The sequence below is a fragment of the Perna viridis genome, chromosome 2, assembly GCF_037379345.1.
Source record: "Perna viridis isolate PV_CMFRI_1.1 ecotype Kerala chromosome 2, ASM3737934v1, whole genome shotgun sequence".
NCBI classification, from domain to species: domain Eukaryota; kingdom Metazoa; phylum Mollusca; class Bivalvia; order Mytilida; family Mytilidae; genus Perna; species Perna viridis.
In genome coordinates this window covers 213,151-235,725 of record NC_142446.1, presented here as the reverse complement: position 1 = coordinate 235,725, position 22,575 = coordinate 213,151, and the positions used below count along the sequence as shown (strand labels likewise).

The following is a 22,575-nucleotide window of genomic DNA, read 5'->3' as shown; positions in this document are numbered from 1 at the left end:
CACTTTGTTTCATTAGTATCAGGTATTTCTTCAATATTAGGAAATGCCAATTCATCTGTTTCTGGGAAAGTCATTTCAATAGCTCCTGGAAATGTCAATTCATTATCTTCCGGCAAAGTTATTTCATTATCTTCTGGAAAAGTAATTTCATTATCTTCTGGAAATGTCATCCCACTTGGTATTTCACTAGTAGTGGGTAATGTCATTCCACTTGGTATTTCACTAGTAGTGGGTAATGTCATTTCATTTTGTATTGTGATTTCTGTATGATCAGTCATTTTATTACAATACAACATATGATCAGCATAAGTTGGAGATTCTGTAATAATGGCATTATCATCGGGAATAGTCATATCACTTCTATCATTAGCAACCTCACAGTAAGAATTAAGGTCATAATTCTGGTTGCTTTTGTTATAATCTATCACTTCTTCTAAATTTGTTTCAGCAGAAATGCATGAAGTACAAACTGAGTCTCTAACCTGACTTAACAAATGAACATGTTCTAGGTTACCTATTGTAGACTTACTGGACTCCTCTGAATTATTTCTGTCAGTTACAATAATATCCAGGTATTGATTGGAAGAAACATAAAAACAGCATTCCTGATCCCTTAGTTTATTATCACCTAGTTTCTTTACAGTAATCAACTCATTCATATTTTGACCTTCATCATTGTTTTGTTGGTAATTAGACACCTCAGTTTGGTCAAGGATTCCTAGTGTTTCCTCTCTGTTATTACAGAATTTTTCTTGTCTATTTTGTTGGTAATTAGACACCTTAGTTTGGTCAAGGATTCCTACCATTTCCTCTCTGTTATTACAGAATATTTCTGGTCTATTTTGTTGGTGATTAGACACCTTAGTTTGGTCAAGGATTCCGACCATTTCCTCTCTGTTATTACAGAATATTTCTGGTCTATTTTGTTGGTGATTAGACACCTCAGTTTGGTCAAGGATTCCGACCATTTCCTCTCTGTTATTATAGAATATTTCTGGTCTATTTTGTTGGTGGTTAGACACCTTAGTTTGGTCAAGGATTCCTACCATTTCTTCCCTGTTATTACAGAATATTTCCCCATTATAAGCTTTTCTTTCCTTGTTAATTTCCTGATTGTAGAACTGATGACCATGAGAAGTATTTACACAAGTTGACCATCTAAATTGTAAACCATTATCTATAGACAATCTTTTGCCTTTTTCTGAGACAGTTTTCCAATCAATATCTGAACATGGACCATAGTTAGCTACATCTTCCAATGACCTTTTCTGACTAACAATTCTGTCTATTTTAGGACCTCTTTTGAGATGTCTCACATTAGTTTCTCCACTATAAAGAAAGCCAGTATTCACTTCTCTATCTACCATACCATACTGTGACAATATCTCATCTAACTCTACATCTAAACTATTAGCTCTCTGAGCTGTTCTGTCTTTTATAGTTCTTGGTGCTGCATAACTGTGGCGATAGCCTTTGTATGGTACATCCATAACACTTTAATATTTAATCCTTATATCAGAAGAACTTCCATATTAATGTGAACTTATAGTTTTACAATGAACAGAAACAAGTAACTAACAAAAATTATTTCCTGAAATATCTCAAACAAAATAAACACAAGAAATAGAAGGTCAATATAACAGGGAAGACGGAAATAGTCCCTGTTTATCCACGTGCTATATTTTATTTAAACAAGCATAAAATTTACATCCTGTGTATAGGTAGACTCAGGAGCTGTTCAGTCAATCAATAAACTACTACCGCAAAAAATCAATTCTAGTCATTCAAACTTTTCAACTAATATCAGATGAAACTATTAAAGTCAATACCAAGAGGCTGCCTTTGTCATTTCAGAACATATAAAGTTAACATTTCTTTTGTTCATGGGGTGCAGAGATAAAAACTAAAAGAAATATCAGTAAAATGTTGACACCTTTGTTGACATATTTTGTGGGAAAAATAAATATAATGTAAAATTAAATATTCTTCTGCATAAAGGAATTTTAGGTAAAAGAATTAACTAATTTAAATTATATTCATACAGTCTTATATAATTAATAAAATTAACATGAGATGATTCTTCAAAATATAGAAATAAAGTCTTATCAGAATTTGGAATCATTTGGTTTTTTGGAAATAATTTAGAAAACCATTAATGAAACTAACCCATACTCTGGTTTAGAAATGTTTTGTCTGCAGTTATCCAATTAACCTATCCCTTAGCCATGAAGGCATGACTAACCCCCCTTAACAGGAAGTAATTTTATAATCATTTTTTTTTTGCTCATTTTCTAAAATTAATAATATATGCTTTGTAGAGTGAACTAGATATGACTACATTTGAACAGTTGGGACTAGTGTGGACACAATATTCAAATTTCATATATCTCAGTGGTCAAAGAACTTTAAAATTTCAAGTTAGCCATAAGAAATAAGCAATTTATACAAAGTTTTAGAAATGATTATTTCAAACCCCTTGCTGGTGCTAAACTCCTTATAGGTAAGGTTCATAACTAATTTGATCCATCACAACATTTCTTTTGTGGTATGAAAACTAGTAGTACAGTTTCATACACTCTGACTCAAGATACAGTCTGAAAAAATGAAAAATGTTTGTTTCTGCCCCTAGTTTTCTTGATTTATGTTGTAATAACCCATACAATCAATCATAGCCTAATTTTTGAGATATGGAATATGTGATACAAATTTACAAAGATCCATGAACAAATAAAAGAACTGCATTCCAATGCCCCCCGCAAAAAAAAAAAAAAAAAAAAAAAAAAAATGGTGAAAAACTTTAAATTTACTGAAAGTCCAAGGGTTGTAACTTCCGTAAAAATCATTCAACCGTAACGAAAGTCAAACTTAATTCTGTAACTTCTCATAGACTACTTACAAAAGATAAAATCAATTGGTAAAGGCATTACAAAACAAGAGGCTCCCAGAAGTCTGAATCGCTCACCTAGTTGAATTTTGTCCTTCAAGGGCAATAAATTTAAGAAGTTGTCCAACAATTTTAACTCAAGAAGACTTAGGTAGGACTTATCACAAGGATCATTTCAACAATTGAAAGTTTCTTTTTATCTATCATAGTTGTCATGATATTGGCTGAAAACTAAAAAAAACACTTCATTTTTCCCCTTTCAAGGGCAATATCTCTTACAAGGAGTCATCTGACAACTTTTATAACTGAAGACTTTAGTAGTCCTAATAATAAGGATCATTTCAGCTATTGAATGAATTTGGCTAACACTAATGGTTTTGGGGATATACGCAAAAAACTACTGTCTGACCCTATGTTCTATTTTTAGTAATGGCGGCCATGTTTTTTGATGGATCATAAATCCCCAAATCAGTTCTATGGAATATATCCCTAGGAACATTTGTACTGAGTTTGGTTGCAATTGGTAAAGTAGTGTCGGATGAGAAGATTTTTGAAAAAAATAACATTAAAATTATCAAAAAAACATTGAAAAAGGGCAATAACTCCAACATGGCTTAGGTCTCACTAACCACTTCTAACGTTTCCATTACTTTACATGTTAAAAAAGTAATTTTCAAAGTCTCACTGTGAATTCCCAGGACAAATGACATCTTAAAGTTACATACCGTTGTGAAGTTTGGAAATAAGGCTTCCAAAATCATTATGCTAATGGTACGATGATTGTAGAAATTCTTCACAAAATTTACTTGAATAAATAATACTGAAAATCCACATGTTTACCTGTTCAGCTAACTGACAGCATGGAGGCAAATTACTCCCACATGTAAACAATATTCATACACTTTTGTAGTTAATTACATATATGATTTTTAAGTACACATTCTCAGCTTTATTTTGACTACTTTTAATCATAATACACACAAATAATGCACTTACAATGCATATGTCTAGGTTCAGTGTGTTTTTGGTACTACATAGTGGGGGGGGGGGCATATGACCCGGAAGTGGTTAGTGAGACCTTAACAGATTTAAATGAAATCATCATGCTGAACACTTTTGTGTATACCAAGTTTGCTTCCAATTGGTCAAGTAATGTCAGAGAAGAAGAGTTTTGAAAAATCAAGTGATGGTAATAGCACACATGGCCTTTGGCCAGGTGAGCTAAAAAAGTGTGGAAAACTGTAAATACCAAAAGAAAAACTTATTTGGTAAAAGCATAACATAAAAACTGTGGAACATGCAAATGGATGGACGGCTTGATGGACGCGCGGCATTTCAATGTCCGTTCGCAACACGTCACAGGGGACAAGAATAGGTTATATAGTTCAGCATTATAAAATGTTTGGCCCTTTTTTCACCCCTATTCTTAAACAGTAAAAATCAATTGAGGCATGGAATCTAAATGATTAAACCAATATACCAGTGCCTCTAAAGGAAGTAATGACAGAATATTTATTTTTAAATAAAAATACAGCAACCTCAGCTGGAAGCATATAATATGTTGTTAAAACCAATGTATTGGGGAGCCAGAATATGAAAAGGATTAAAGAACTAATAATTCACATTTATCTACACTATGTGAAAAGAAACATAAACAATAATTGTTAACACATTATTATTTACTTTTCATCCTGAGCTTGCTCTGCCATGACCAACTTCTCCTTGTTAATACCAACTCGCTCTAATTCACCATTTAGCTTCTCTAGTTCATTACTCAGCTGTTGACTGCGGATCTTTTCATTCACCAGATCCTAGAAAGAAAACAATTAAGACCTTAGATTTAATGTAAAACTTATTTAATCTGTGTATGTTCAAGAAAAACTACTCAACATCCAAAAGTAAGATGTCCCAGCTAACTATATGTAATTATTATATCCCAAAGTAAGATATCCCAGCTAACTATATGTAATCATTATATTCCAAGGTTAGGCCTCCCAGCTAACTACAAGTGATCATTATATCCCAAAGTTAGGTCTCCTAGATAACTATAAGGGATCATTATATCCCAAGATTAGGCCTCCCAGCTAACTACATGTAATCATTGTATCCCAAAGTAAGATATCCCAGCTAACTATATGTAATCATTATATCCCAAAGTTAGGCCTCCCAGCTAACTACATGTAATCGTTATATCCCAAACTTAGGTCTCCCAGATAACTACAAGTGATCATTGTATCCCAAGGTTAGGCCTCCCAGCTAACTACATGTAATCATTGTATCCCAAAGTAAGATATCCCAGCTAACTATATGTAATCATTATATCCCAAAGTAAGATATCCCAGCTAACTATATGTAATCATTATATCCCAAAGTTAGGCCTCCCAGCTAACTACATGTAATCATTATATCCCAAACTTAGGTCTCCCAGATAACTACAAGTGATCATTGTATCCCAAGGTTAGGCCTCCCAGCTAACTACATGTAATCATTGTATCCCAAAGTAAGATATCCCAGCTAACTATATGTAATCATTATATCCCAAAGTAAGATATCCCAGCTATCTATATGTAATCATTATATCCCAAACTTAGGCCACCCAGATAACTACAAGTGATCATTATATCCCAAGGTTAGGCCTCCCAGCTAACTACATGTAATCATTATATCCCAAAGTTAGGCCACCCAGCTAACTACATGTAATCATGTCCCAAAGTTAGGCCTCCCACCTAACTATATGTAATCATTATATCCCAAACTTAGGCCACCCAGATAACTACAAGTGATCATTATATCCCAAGGTTAGGCCTCCCAGCTAACTACATGTAATCATTATATCCCAAAGTCAGGCCACCCAGCTAACTACATGTAATCATGTCCCAAAGTTAGGCCTCCCACCTAACTACATGCAATCATTATATCCCAAAGTTAGGCCTCCAAGATAACTACATGTAATCATTATATCTTTATGTTGGGTTCCCAGAAAACTTAAAAAAATAAGTAATACATGTGATTTTATATCCTTAAGTTAAGTCTTTCAGCTGTTTAAATGTACATATAATCATAAGTTTACAAAAGATACTGTATAACAAATCTTTTCATCTACAGCTACTGATGTTGAACTTTACTCTATGTACAATGTGTATATTTGAAATGTTTGTGTATAATCATATCTCAACTTCAACCAAAATTATGTAAAAAGCATCTAAAACCATTAAATTGCAGTTTTTCTCTCATTAAGTGAATGTTTATTTATCAGCTTATCTTTACAAAAAAGTTTATATTAACATTCCTAAAAATAGGACACCTAGTGCGACATGAAAGGATACCCTGCCATGTTGTGTTGTATAAAATGCTTAGTTACAAATCATCAAATACAAAAAAACAGATCAAACTCAAATTCAAACTTCATCTTGACTCCATATCTCAAAAGGTATCAGTCTTGTATTACATATTCCTGAGTGGATGTCAAAACAACAAACTAAGAGTCTGCTTCCTTTTACCTTTGCCTAAGTATAGGGTAAATAAAAACTTGTTCCTGAGGAAAAACTACAAAAAATGTGAGCTATGCTCGCCAACTTGATACCCCCACTCCCCCATTTGGTAACATGCTCCTTCTGACCCCCATATTGATTTGGATCAAATTTAAAATATGAGGTGCACAATGGGAACATGCCATAAAGATTCTGTGAAAGTTTCATTCAATTCCATTAAGTGGTATAGGAGGAGTAATGGATAAGAGATGGGCCCCCATGACCCCCATATTCACAATGACATGTTTTGCTATGTGAAGATCTCAAACTGATTAGCAAAAAAGTCTATTTTAGTTTGACTTGTTCTGGTGTACCAAATATAACGAGAACAGGTATGGTGTATACATCAAAGAAACAACAACACCACCAAGATGAAAATGTCAGCCCAAGGCCACCATTTAGTCTTCAATAAACAGCAAGGAAATCCTCATACCACAGGGTAGGCTGCAGCTGGCCAAAAAACATCACAGGTACAGCTCATCTAAAAATGACATTTGATACTTCTATACTGGAAATACATGGTCCAAAGTTAGATTACAGCGCATTCACCATTGTTTATAGGAAAAACAATACAAGACTGCAACCTTCACCTTTTTCAGCATTCCAAGAAAGATAACACAAATTAATTGAAAAAATAAAATTCATATTCCAAGAAAGATATTCCTGGATATGGTCAGCGGACAGAGTAACAGATGGACACTCAACTGCATTATTTTTGGAGGGTATTACATAACAGATTACACACGAACCTAGGATAACTCAAACATTTTTTCCTGGTCCCTTAGACTTCAACTTAACAAGACTTGACAGTACGAACTTATTATATAATAAGTTCGTTCTGAACAAATCAAACAGACCATCAGAGGCTCAAGGATTAATAAATTTAATTGACAGTAATATACATGTAGCTATGACCAATGAAGACATTTACAGGTTTAAAGAACAATAGGCTACAAGGAGCATGAACAACAACTTTCAATACTTTGAGTAGCCATGTACCTGAGAAGGTGTCACCTGATCAACAGTACAATAAATATTTGTAGTTTCAGCTGAGCTATAAAATTTAGAACTTGAGACTCTAAAGAGCCTGAATCTTTCACCTGGAGAATTGAAATCATTTAGTTGTATCATTCAGAACAAAAAGTTCATCAATTAAAGAGGCCCCTTTTAAGTAATCATTCCTGCTACCCCGTGATTCATTTCAGCAACACAAAACTAGATCCATTGGAAAGAGCATTTTGAGGTCAACAAAGTTTAAAAACATTGGCACTTGAGATTTTGTGAGCAGTTGATCTTTAAATATGAAAACAAAAAAAGCAAAATGAAACAAATAAATGACAATAAGACCAACAAAGGTCAACAGATTTTCATGAAAATATGTCCACTGTTAGATTACAAATACTTTAACCTAAAACAAAATTTGTTTAAAGCAAACATTTTTCTATGGAAAAAACTGCTGTTTGACTTCTACTGTCTATTCTTAGTAATGGCAGCCATGCATGTTTGCCAACATATAAAAAATCCTCATAACCATTCTGTGAACCCTAAGAAACATGTTAGCAATGTTTGGTTAGCATGGTAAGAATTTTTACCATAGTTTAAATGAAGTAGAAAAAGAAATAATAACATGAAAATAGCCAATAAAAATCTTTGCTGAGCACGGCATGATAGGACAGCAGCCAGTTAAAACTCTGTTCACTTGGGGCAAGTGTGAACACAATTAAAGTTATTTTGAAATTTAAATTCAATAAAAAGTTCTGCTCTCAGGGTGCATTCATGGATCAAAATTCAGTTAAAAGTTCTGCTTCCAGGGTGCATTCATGGATCTAAATTTAGTAAAAAGTTCTGCTTTCTGGATACATTCATGGATCAAAATTCAGTAAAAAGTTCTGCTTTCAGAGTGCATTCATGGATCAAAATTCAGTAAAAAGTTCTGCTTTCATTCATGGATCAAAATTTGCAGTATAACAAATTTTAAAATTCATAAAATGACAAGGTTTCATTCTTGTATTGCACATGGTAGAACTTCTTGGTACTGGAACTGGTTTTCTATTTCCAAACTTTTGGATTTGAGAACTTCTTGTATACAATTTATTTTGGGATTTAGATCTTCCTTTATATTGATTTTATAATATCCAAATATTCCAATACTGTTTGAAAAAGATGACAATGCATAGCCATATGTCCCCTGCCATCTCCAAAAAAGTTTAAGTGTAGAAGTCCAAAAACTCCTGTAAAATTTGTTGAATCAAAATGGTGGCACAATAGGATCAATTACATATGGTGATTAACAATCCTACAAAATTTAACTATGAAATGCTTCACAGGGCCCAGCTTGATACGACCACAGAGGTCAAACCCTGAATTTTTGGGGCAAGTATGGACACACCATTCAAATTTCATACAGATTTGAATCTTGAATATGATGAGATATTTTAAACAGGTTACAAATTTGACTGGAATCAAAGTGGTAACTTTTTGGCCCCTTGTTACTAAACTGTTCCAGTCAAAACCTTGAAAATAAATCCCAACCTTCCTTTGTGGTATGGCACTTAGTAGTATAACTTCAAATCAATCCATACCCTTTTATTCAAGTTATCATCCAGAAATCAGACAAAATATTTGTTTCAGGCCCCTTTGTGGCCCCCTATTTTTACAACCCCAAAAATCAATCCCAGTCTTTCTTTTTGTAGTACACAGCCAAATGTGCCGCATACGATAATCATATGGTGCTCCATTCACATGATAATCATATGGTAATCATATGACAATCATATGATTCTGAACATATGATAGTCATATGATTATCATATGATTCTCATATGGTAATTTTGGCTAAAAAACATATGATAATCGTAAGTTTGCGAAAAACATATGATTATTATATGATAACCATGCGATAATCATATGTATACCAAACCATATGATTATCATATGGTGCTCAATTTATATGATAATCATGTGATGCAAAGCATATGATTCTCATGTGTGGCATATTTGCCCGTGTATGTCACATTGTGGTAAAATTTTATATGAGATCCATTAACATATACGTTAGTTATTTTTCAGACTCTAGGAAAATGCTAGTTCCAATCCTTTTTGGCCCCTAATTTAAAAAAGGTTCATGTGTTAACCCAAAAATCAACCTCAGTCTTCCTTTGGTGGTATGGCACCTTGTAAAACAATTTCAAAGAGATCCATTCACTAATAGTCAAGTAATTATCTGGAAATTAAAGAACCTTAGTGAGCGCGCTCACATACTCCACGAGTCCCCATGCTGGATACTAAAGTAAATTTTAAACTCCAGACTGCAATTTGTTTGAGTTTAAATTAATCGAAAGTAAATATTATCATAGCAAAACAAAACTTACACTTGACCTGTAACTTATGGTGAACTTATATACCAAAAATCATGTCATAATCTGCAAGCGTTAAGAAAAAAGTTTAAAAAATGGTTATTTCTGTGAAGTTAGCTAAGTTCAAGGCCCATAATTTCAGTAAAAATCATCAGAGCAGAACCACACACAAACTTGTCCTGTAACTTATCATGGTGAGTTTAAATACTAAAAATCATGTCAATATCTGCAAGCTTTTAGAAAAAAGTCTGGAAAACAGTTCTTTTTCTGAATTTTGCTAAGTTCAAGGCCCGTAATTTCGTTAAAAATCAATGGAACAGAAAGAAACGTAAACTTAACCTGTAACTTAACATGGTGAAATTATATACCAAAAATCATGTCAATGTCTGCAACCTTTTAGAAAAAAAAGTCCGGAGAACATTTATTTCTGATAATTTTTTTAAGTCCAAGCCCGTAATTTTAGTAAAAATCGTTGGAGTGGAACAATAGTTAAACGACCTGTAATTTACCATGGTGAACTTCTACACCAAAAATCATGTCAATATCTGCAAGCACTGAAAAAAAAAGATGTCCGGAAAACTGAAGATAGACTGACAGGTCAAAAACATTATACCCTCCACAACTTCGTTTGGTGGGTTAAGCATAAGGAAAATGCATGTTTCCGGCCTCCTTTTTGGCTCATAATTTCTAAGATGGTCAAGTTTTCATCCCAAAAAATGAATTCCAGTCTGACCGTTGTGGTATAGAATAATATCATAGACATTCCTTTGTTTTTATTGGAGTTTTTTTTATAAATTTTAGAAAAATAAATATGTTAAATATAGTGGAACCCCTGGAAAGGGCTTTATTTAAGAGATTAATGCACCCACCGAACACACACCCGGAACTTTTTCAAATTTGTGAAGGATATATTTAAGTTCATTTCAAGACTTGTCGTAAAAAAAAAAAATCATACAATCCAGTTTTTTTGTAAAATTCATGTTAATTGTCAGATTTGTGAGGAACTTTAATGTAACGTGTATATATTAAAGTAGAGAAAAATATGCAATGGTGGAAGATGAAGGCCTCGTTCATATTTAATATTTTAGTCGAGACTTTCTGGCACAGAATCTGCCAACAAAGACATGAGGGAATATATACAAAAATAGTCTACAAAAGAATGTGTAAAATTTGGATGTCACCTCCTTTTAACTAGTCTCTTTATATTAAATGCTGTTTAAGAACAACAAAATTCAATGTTATCTACATGTATTAGCAAGAATACGGGCATTAACAAAAACCCTCAAGATTCCTTGCAACACTAATAATCAGAAAATATAGTAATTATTTTGATAGTATGCAACAAAGAATATTAATAGTCAATTGCCGGAATAGATTTCTGCTTGTTGCCGGAGTTTATACGTTGTAAGAATGTTCGATTCATCTGGCATTTCAGATGTGGTTATGGATTTAGAACATACAATATATTTACATCAAATAGCTAAAATTAGGCTAGCAGATATCTAGAAGGGAATAATAAATAAAATCCTTCCACCCACTCCATATTTTTTGTGAAGGATGGAAGAAAATCTCCCATTTAAGTTCACTTGGCATAAACAAGACATGGCATTGTCTGTAGTCAGGTATTGGTCGAGGAACTGCTCCAACGTGCTTTCTCTTAAACAAAACAGAGCCCATGCCATAATCAATTAAGCATGGTCAATCTACATGTATATATTGTCCTTCATCCAAAAACATATCAATTAGTAATCAAACAATCAAACAGTAATCTATGAGTATTTTCATGAGTGTGTATAATATATCAAATAAAAATTCTTACACACCTATATTTGTTCATATAGTACAAATATATAGCATTAAAACATATGAAAAACTTCATGATTGTATTTCAATTATAGTTTATTAAAACTGAATGTATTTTGTGATACATATAATTATACATATCACAAGTATATTTCATGGACTGATCATCAGCCATCCCACCAGTATAAAGTGAAAGATTAATTAAGGGAACCAAGATTCTAGTTGAAATCAAGAGCTGTGACAAGATAAGCAAAAACAGACACACACAACACAAAATATTAAATAACCAAAATAATACATACAAAGTAACATTAGTACATAAGCAACTCTACCAGATCTTAGAGCATGGACAAGGTGCAACGGTACGGTTGGCATCCTTTCTAGAAACTTTTTGTAAGCGGGTATTGTAATCTTTCATATTCTTTTATGTATGATTTTGTATCTAAAAGATTGGTTGCTTCAAACCTTTCATCCTTGTAAACTGTTAAATCTAAGCTTAGCTTTTAAGTAAATTTGAGTAGTTCATTTTCTTTATTAGGATTTGAAGGTGCTCAAAATACCCATTAAAGGCAATACAACCATCATCTTGTAATTAAAATGAATATGTTGTAGTTGTTTGGAAGCTTTTTGAACAATCAAGTTAAATAGTTCATACACTCGTACATGTATGTCGCATATTTCAAGGCTAGAGAATGTGCCCATTTCACATCCTATATGGTAGATGAAATAAGAGTGAGCAAATTTAAATTCATAAGTATTAAGAATTAATTTTAATATTCGAAGTAAGTTCTTTTTGCTCCAAAGTTGAAAAGGAAACGCTTCTTTTTTTTTTCATTTCCAACTGCCTTTATTAGTTCATGCCTAAATAAGTTTGTATAAATGCTTGTTATATCATAAGTACATATAAAATTTGTAGTCATTCAGAAATAGTAAGAGTTCCGAGCTGTTGCATACACATGTTCCTTGTTGTTTTATCATAGGTAGCAAAAATAGTCAAGAAGTCAACCCAAGTTTTCCTTGGAAAACCACACTGAGACATAATCAGACACCCTGATACTCTTGTATCTTCCCCATTGGAGATAAAAGCTAAATTATTTATAATGTTCAGTGGTAGTCTGTGTACTTTTGGTAGAAATAGGGTCTGCCACAGTTGTTATTTTTAAAACCCTGTTTAAACTCAGCCTGTCCTAGGTGGTGGTTCAGGGATCCAATCATATTGGGAGTTGTAATGTTATACGATATAAAAAATGATTGACCGATTGATTGTAGGGGTTCAACGCCCGAGCAGCAACATTTCAGCTACATGTTTATGGAGGCGATGAACATGAAAAGGATGATGAAATAAACATGAGATGATGATGATGATGAAATGGATAATGGGATGGGACACAAGGATAATAGGGTCGACAAATTTTAATTGCCACTAGAAACAAGGAGGGATGGGTAGGGTCGGGCAAATTTAGCCTCCTGTGGCAAAAGCCTATGGTTCCCACTCCTATCAAATACCACAGCAGGGTTTTTCAACACGCTAGGAACGTGACATCTTTCCCAATATGGTGCACCACTATGGTTTGTGGTTAGGTTTTCCGCATCATAGCCTGACGACCCCAGCATGTAATACGTCAGGGGTACCCCATTCCACCACCTGGGCCTCCAAACCCAGTTGCTCTGTGGGCAGAGTGCCCTAGCACCTGACCAGGGTTCTGAGCCCTATTTATTGCCCATTATGACAAGCTGCTGCAGGCCTATTCTTGTGACACCCAGACCCATATAGGCTGATGTAAAAAAAAAGGAAGAAAAATAAGCCTGACCGCAAACCAACGTGTGCTACGCACTATGAAAAATGGTGAACTAATAAAGAGCAATTTATTCATATGGAAATAACATATTTTAGTCATAATTTTGACTTCTGACAACAGATTTCATGTAAATTTTGTAGTAATGTAGATATATAATTGTTATACATATTACACATGTAGATATGATAACACATATTTTTTTCTTATTTTGATTTAGGTATACCTTAATGAAGAATATGTCCTAGTTTTGTCACAAAAGCATGTATAGAGATCACAAACTGCATTTTTTATGAATTTCATTATTCATTCATTGATTTTTTTTCTAAATTGCAATAGTTGGTGAAACAGAGGCCTGGTATAAAAATGCATCATTTTGACAATTCTATTGTATGTCCTTTAATTTTATTTATATCAAACAAATAAAGAATAAACCTACAAATCCACTACTTTTTACAATCATTTGCCAAATGGAGCAGTTAAACTAGGAGCCCTGTTTATCACAGGAGCCTCCGCCTCATTTGTTAGTAGTGATTTTTTTCTTTTTTTTAGTAAATCAAATGTGTCTGTAAGACACTAATGATGCCCCCGCTCGCTAGATTTGCCAAATTAGGAACTTATTTATTTTTGTATAAAGACGTGGTTTGCAGATTCAGAAATCCTCCCAAGACTTGTGTTATACTCATGGTCTGAAGATCAATTTGGGGGATCAGAAATTCCTAAATATATGCATATCTACATATTGTATCCTGGCCACATAGTGTCATGAAATTCTGTTTGGTAGTGTCAGACTAGTTGTGATGAAAAAAAGAGGACCGATGGACGTATTAATGGACACATAAAATGTTTATACCCCCATAACAAATCCCTAACTTTGTTACTTGGGATATATTTCTGACAAAAATAACAGTCTAACTCTCACCAATTTCCGTAAAATCAAGACCCTATGACCTTGCACATGATCATTATGTGTAGAAACATGCAGCAAAAATATTTCAGATGCAGTTCAAAAACTACAGAAAGAGATAGCCATACAAGCCATATAGCCCTATTTTTGACGAAAATAAGTAACTTTCACCAATTTCTGTAATATTTCACGAAAATCAAAATCCTTTGACCCTGCACACCTTCATCATGTGTAAAAATATCCTGTAAAATATTTTAGATGTAGTTCAAAAACTGTACGAGGAGATAGCCGGACAAGCCATGATCCACATATTTCTGATTAAAATGACAAAGTGTTACTATCACCAATTTCCATAATATTTCACGAAAATTAAAAATCCTTTGGCCCTACACACCTTCATCATGTGTATAAATATCCCATAAAATATTTTAGATGTAGTTCAAAAACTGTCCCAGGAGATAGCCGGGCAAGTCATGATCATGTGTAATCCGGACAGATGGACAGACAGGGGTAAATTAATATGCCTCCGACAGTTTGTTGCTGGGGCATAAAAATGAGTTGTTTTGAGTGGTGTCGAAAAACGTCATACTATGACGTTAAACTATATCATACATGAATCATTGAATACTGCATTCAATTCACAATAGTAGTTGTTTACGATTATTAAAAAAGGACATTTTCATGCCCTTTCATTGTCTTTGAAATTATATCTCAAAAACAATTTTATTTTTTCATGATTTTACCCCTCCCCATATTACCCCCATTTTTCATAAAACTAGACCACCTTTGACTTCTACAACAAATTTTATAATAAAGTAAAAATATTTTTCTTTCAAATGATGTATAAATTAGGTGTGTGTTCTTCCTGTGCATTAAAATATCGCCCTTAAACCACTCCACTAATTTTCTTACAACAGAATTTGACTAAAAAAAACAAATTAAAAAGAGAACTGTCAAAATTAAATCAGAAATAAACCTTCTACATCAACACCTTTTTTAGCAGAACAGTAAGGGCCAGTGTAATAAGCAAGTGTCTCAAGCAGCTGGTAGAAATGTATCATTGACTACAACTAAAGCTAAACGACATGACAAGGCAAAAACTTAATAAAACCCCATTATTTTTTTTTTTTAAGTTCTGACTGATTAAAGGTAAAGTCCTCTTTATGATCAAAAATTTACCTCTTTTAGCTAACTACAAACTTTTTCATACTAGCAACAATAATGATGGGGACAATAACAACAGAGTCATATCATTGTAAGACCATAAATTTATTGTAGTTGTAAAAAGTACAACCAGTACCTAAATTTTACTTTCCACTGGTTACGAGAATCAGGAATTCAAGAACATTGGACAAATGTAATAATTTTTTTAATGAAGTTGATACTTACCTCTCTTAGAGTAGAAACAGTTTTCTTTTCAACGTTAGACTGTTGAAGGATTTCTCTGTTCTCTTTCTCTAGTTCATATAACTTTGATGAAGTTTCTTTGTGAGTTTCCAGTGTCCTTTTAACACTACGATGTTCTCTTTCTAGAATATTGTATTTTGTAGTCAGTTCATCTACTGAAGAATCTTTTAATTGTACTGATTGTTTCAATCGTTTATTTTCCTTCTCTAATACAGCTTTAGATGTTTGAAGTTTAGTAAGTTCAGTTTCTAGCTGTGATGTTTCCTTCTGTACATCATGTAAACGTTTACTAGACCTTTTCATTTCCTCTATAGTTTTCTGTAATCTCTCATTCTCAACTTCAATCTCAGTGTTATCTTTCTCTAACTGATTGAGACGATTGGTAGTAACCTCTAATGACTGTTGAAGTCTCTGATTTTCATTGTCCAGATCTAAAAGATCTAACTCCATTTGTTCATGTTTTGTTCTCTGGTTTCTTTGATTTTCTAAACTCTTTTTACACTGTTGCAATTCCCTGTTAATTGAATCTTTTTCACTCTCTAACTCAGCTATTCTAGATGAGGCACTTTTCATGGAATGTAATGAACGTTCTAACTTCTTATTTTCTACCGTAAGGTTAATATTCTCCTGTTCTAAGCTGTCCTTTCTTTGTAAAGCAGATTGTAAACTATGCAGATTTTTCTGTAACTTTCTGTTCTCCACTTCTAAATCAGACACTTCCTGTTCCAACTGATCACTTTTATCACAAGTTAATTGTAAAGTTGCGATTGTTTTCCGTAATTCACTGTTTTCTCTTTCAAACTGTGTATTTTCAGTTTCTAGTTCAGAAATGTGGTCAGAATTTAATTTTAATTTAGAAAATGATTTCTGTATTTGTTTGTTGTCATACTCTAACTTAGATGCTGCATGATTTTTCTCTGTCAATGTTTCATGTAATTTTTTATTTTCTTTTTCTAATTCTTTTAATCTTGTGTCACTTGTTTGTTCATTTCTTTTTCTGATGACATTTACAGTTTGTTGGAGATTATCATTCTCAGCTTCTAACTCTCTAACTTGTCTTTCATAGTTCTCCTTCATTGTATCCAATGTATGAGTCAGATTCTCTTTCTCCCTAAGGGTTTTATCAAGGTTTTGTTCCAAGTCTATCAACTGTTCAGATGTTTCACTAGAAGCTGTATGAAGTTTCTCAATTTTCTTTGCAAGCCTCTGGTTTTCTTTTTCCAGTTCAAGATGAAGTGTATTATTTTCTAACATAGAACTACTTTGAGTCTCCTCAATCTTTTTCTTCAACCTTTGATTTTCCAGTTCGAGTCGAATCATCTTAGCATTAGTTGTCTCAACCATTTGGTCAGATAAGTTACCACCAATACCTACAGTGTATATCACGTAAAATCAGTCACACAAGTGACCATTGATTATTATCCTATCAATCACACAAGTGACCATTGATTATTATCCTATCAATCACACAAGTGACCATTGATTATTATCCTATCAATCACACAAGTGACCATTGATTATTATCCTATCAGTCACACAAGTGACCATTGATTATTATCCTATCAATCACACAAGTGACCATTGATTATTATCCTATCAGTCACACAAGTGACCATTGATTATTATCCTATCAATCACACAAGTGACCATTGATTATTATCCTATCAATCACACAAGTGACCATTGATTATTATCCTATCAGTCACACAAGTGACCATTGATTATTATCCTATCAGTCACACAAGTGACCATTGATTATTATCCTATCAATCACACAAGTGACCATTGATTATTATCCTATCAGTCACACAAGTGACCATTGATTCCTATCAGTCACACAAGTGACCATTGATTCCTATCAATCAACGATTCTCAGTTTGTCGTTTTATTTCTTTTATTATTTAGTGCAAAAACCAATTATAATGTCAAGATGCTTAGATCAAAAGAGACAGTCTGTGCCAATTATAATGTCAAGATGCTTAGATCAAAAGAGACAGTCTGTACCAATTATAATGTCAAGATGCTTAGATCAAAAGAGACAGTCTGTGCCAATTATAATGTCAAGATGCTTAGATCAAAAGAGACAGTCTGTGCCAATTATAATGTCAAGATGCTTAGATCAAAAGAGACAGTCTGTGCCAATTATAATGTCAAGATGCTTAGATCAAAAGAGACAGTCTGTGCCAATTATAATGTCAAGATGCTTAGATCAAAAGAGACAGTCTGTGCCAATTATAATGTCAAGATGCTTAGATCAAAAGAGACAGTCTGTACCAATTATAATGTCAAGATGCTTAGATCAAAAGAGACAGTCTGTGCCAATTATAATGTCAAGATGCTTAGATCAAAAGAGACAGTCTGTGCCAATTATAATGTCAAGATGCTTAGATCAAAAGAGACAGTCTGTGCCAATTATAATGTCAAGATGCTTAGATCAAAAGAGACAGTCTGTGCCAATTTTTAAAGTCAATCTAAAAATCCCTTCCTACATATTCAAACAAAATGCTGAAGCACAGGCTGATGATACTTCTATATATGGTCACATTATCGAGGAAAAAATTCTTTTACCCAATCTGACTTCCTCAGAGGATTTCAAGAAATGCATATCCTCAGATCTCTTCAGAGTTGTTCTGTGGACAGTTAGTAATGGTTAAAATGCCATAACGTAAAGCTCAATGACAATTCCAATCATTATGACTGGCTTACCATTACATTATATGCTTCTGTTTACAGTCATGACCAGTGCAAAAATTAGAACTTTTTCCTGAAATTTTCCAATTTTTTAATTTTCAAGGACTTTTCCTAACAGGGAACAAACAAATTAAAAATTCCTAACTTTTTCCAGTTTTCCTGGTGGTGTGGGAATGCTGCTCTTATTCTAGTACTCACCACATATTTTAAGTCTGTGGAAGACTCCTAATCTAGTATTCACCAGCTAATTTTAGTCTGGCTAACTCTCATTTAAGTATTAACATGCTATTTTAAGTCTGTTGCACATATTCTAGTACTCACCAGCTATTTTAAGTCTGGCTGACTCTAACTCTTGTTCTAAGTTGGTGCTTTCATTCATATTTGATTTCTTTTCAAATTGTAATTGAGCATTTTCTTCAGTTAAAATCTTGATCTTTTCTCTATCTGCATCTCTCTCCTGTCAAGTAAAAAACATGTTGTAACACAAACTTTTATCTCTCTCTAATCAAACAAGATCTGCCTCCTACTTGTACTAAACTCCAGCTCTTCCTATTATCAAATACTGTAAATGCTTTAAATACAGGAAGTAAATTATTCGAAAAAGGCCTAAACTCAGTACACTCAGTATGGGACCCTAATTAAAGTCACTTACCAATTATCAAATGGTTGTGAATTTCAGTTGCTGAGAAATGTGACCAATAATCAAGTGTGATGAAAAATGTTGCCTTTAATCATAAATATGAAGTAAACAAATTTATTAAACAGGAAGCAGACCTAAGTTCACTGATAGGGGTATGGGACCTCTTTATAATGTTGCATACATCTGTGACATACTCTCTGTGTGAAAGGATAAAGTGTATGAAAAAAGTGGATTTACCATATACTAACTAAGTCATGTTTACCATACCAGGGTCATCTCAAATAGGACTGGTTTGACAATATACTAACTGATAAGTCATGTGTACCATACCAGCCTAGGTTCATCTCAAATAGAACAGGCTTTATAATATACTAACTGACAAGTCATGTTTACAATACCAGGCCAGGGTCATCTCAAATAGGACTGGTTTTACAATATACTGACAAGTCATGTTTACCATACCAGCCCAGTGTCATCTCAAATAGAACTGGTTTTACAATATACTAACTGACAAGTTATGTACACCATACCAGAGTCATCTCTTCAATCTGTTGTCTGTATCCTAGTAAATCATTTTCTAGTTCTATAACTGTCTCCACTCGTTTATGGCTTGCTGATAACTGCTCTTCCAAAATATTTTTAGTTTCAGTTATGATAGCATTGTCTTCTCTCAGCTCCTGCAAGTTGATAAAAATTAAGCTGAACTATTGATTAATGATTAACATAAAGACAGAAATGTTTTATCCTGATTTACATCAAATAGTCATGTTACCAAGTTAAATGCCCTTCAGTATAAAATTAAAGTTCATATTTGCCTCCCTCAAAAAAACTTAATTCATGATATGCCAAAAAAGAAGGATCAACACACAGTGCTAAGGCAATGGTTACAGTTACTGTTCAAGATGAAACTAACTATTTCTGCAGGTTAAAATATGTATGCACATATATGTGAATGTGTAACGATTAGTACGTATTTTCACACATGTGTAAGGATTATGATGCATTTTCACATACATGTAACGATCAGGACGTATTTTCACACATGTGTAACGATTATGATGTATTTTCACACATGTGTAATGATTAGGATGCATTTTCACATACATGTAACGATTAGGACGTATTTTCACATGTGTAACGATTAGGATGTATTTTCACACATACGGAATCTGTAAGAATCGGTGATGAATCAGCAAAAAACAATTGGACGATGTGGGCACATAGTTTATGGTCTATTAAAGATAAAGCAACAATGTATAGGAGGAATCAGAAGATGCAGGAAAGGGATTTCAAAGTTAAAATAGAATAATATGTGAAAAGTGAGTTATCTCCCTTTGTTGATGAAATTGCAATGTATATACCTAGAATTTTTGACACTTAAAAAATAAATGAATGCCATTACTGCATTTCAGATTTGAATTAGATTTCATGGGAAGACGAGTGATTTTTTTTTTCACCTTCATTCATCTACTACCTGATTCTTAGAGTAAAGCACTTAATTACATAGTTATATGAAAGTCTTAACCTGTTCCGTCAAACATTTTTATTTTCAGAAATTTCCCAATTAAACTCCTTCAAAATAGACAGATTTAAGATTTCCATATCATATGAATAACTATACATTGTGTCATACTACTTGTCAAATTCATAAATGTCTGTTCAGTTTCATAGGTGTTGTACAGAAATGCTGATGTGGTAGTTAATTTCAAGAAACTTTTGCCCTGTGCAGGTCCGGGTGTTAGAAGAATAGGCCTGCAGCAGTGCTAAGCTTGTCGTAAAAGGTGACTAAATAGTGCTTAGAAACCCAGCTGAAGGCTAGGCACTCTGTCCACATAGCAACTGGGATGTGTGCCTCAGGTGGTGGAATGGGGTACCCCTGGTGTGTTACATGCTGGGATTGTCAGGCTATAATACGGAAAACCTGATCGCAAACCATAGTGGTGTTGGGAAAGATGCCACGTTCCTTGCATGTTAAAGAACCCTGCTGTGGTATTCGATAGTAGGAATCTTTGCGCTCCGCCACAAGAGGCTAAATTGCCCGACCTTACCAATCCCTCCCTTTTTCTAGTGGCAATCTAAATTTGTCGACCCTATTATCCTTGTGTCCCATCCTTTTTTTCATTTCATCATCATTCATGTTCATTTGATCATCCATTTCATGTTCATTGTCTGAATATAGCTGAAAAATTGCTGCTCGGATGTTAAACCCCAACAATCAATCAATCAATCAAGAAACTTTTAAATTAAGGGGCATAACTCTTAACAAATTTCACAGGATAAATTATTAATATATTTTCATATATACATATATTCATGTCCTTGTATATATATTTATCTCAAGGCACAGGTAGTATTTATATTTATCTCAAGGCACAGGTAGTATTTATATTTATCTCAAGGCACAGGTAGTATATATATTTATCTCAAGACACGGGTAATATATATATTTATCTCAAGGCACATGTAATGCACTTGTAATATGCATGAGGTCTCCTTGTTACTGTAAGCATGACGATTGTTATCTTAAATTTTGGGATAAATCAAGTTCATTCAACATGCTTCAAGCACATGTCCAAAAAACACTATTTGTGATGTAACTACATTTTTTGGGTTCCGTGTTAAGAAGAGTCATAATACATGTGAAAAAAACCATTACCTTTGAAGAGTATTGACAAGTTTGATTTATTATCCAAATGTCAAATATTGATGATTATGGTATACTTTAACCAAGCAGCATGACAACGTCTTCAATGTTTATGAATGACATCATTTACATTTACTTTCACTTCCAGGTTTGGAGAAGGCATTTCGTAAGTTTTCAAGCTAGTTTTAAGTCATGTTGATCTTGATATTGTTTAATGTAAATGTTGACTCCTAGATTGATAGCAGTTTCAATATTTATTCCAATATTTCAAACCTACAGATATTTAGGACCATGGACTATTTGTAGTGACGTATTTCATCACTTCACATAGCAACAGCGTTAATGGAAATGCTAGCCGATTAATTTGACTTTTATAGAAAAAGAACGAGTTCATGGAAGAGAACCACAGGGATCTTTCCACAACTATGACATAACATTAGGGAAATATCATGAGCCGAGGTTCCTTTGTTTGCTTACATGTAATCATTATCATGAGCCAGCGTATGAATAATTTCAAAGGTATAAATACGGAGCAAGTTTGTCTAACATGGCAAATTGCATTTGGCTGCAGTGCTGTCAACATCATTTGAAATATAAGGAAATAGCCATGGGAAGGTTTTAATGCTGCAAGAAACCATCATTAATGCAATCTCCCACCACACCTATAGTGTCGTTTGACGTTAATTCCATTTTACAATATCTTACGATATTTTCCGCCATTATAGGAGCACCACCAGAGGAATTTAATAGGAACCTGACTTTGAAATAAGTGAAATACAAGCATTATTTATGGTGGATAAGAAATACGAATGGACTTTAGGATGCATGATTAACATTTTTAAGAATCGTTTGATGTGGAAAAGGAACTAGGAACTATTAACTTTAGTTGGTGAATACCATTAGTATTACATTTGGAC

The 22,575-nt window shown here is 33.5% G+C and overlaps 1 protein-coding gene across 6 annotated transcripts in view; it reads right to left on the bottom strand.

The window, feature by feature from the left end:
* LOC148623219 (girdin-like) overlaps window positions 1-22,575 on the bottom strand; it is an 89,372-nt gene that overhangs the window by 36,176 nt on the left and 30,621 nt on the right. For all 6 annotated transcript variants that reach the window (XM_088564875.1, XM_088564876.1, XM_088564878.1 and 3 more), the window contains exons 11-14: window positions 19,545-19,691; window positions 18,696-18,831; window positions 15,666-17,053; window positions 4,568-4,695 (exon numbers count right to left, since the gene is read on the bottom strand). In XM_088564875.1, the coding sequence (XP_088421001.1) occupies window positions 4,568-4,695; window positions 15,666-17,053; window positions 18,696-18,831; window positions 19,545-19,691 (1,799 nt within the window). The remainder of the gene's footprint in view (window positions 1-4,567; window positions 4,696-15,665; window positions 17,054-18,695; window positions 18,832-19,544; window positions 19,692-22,575) is intronic.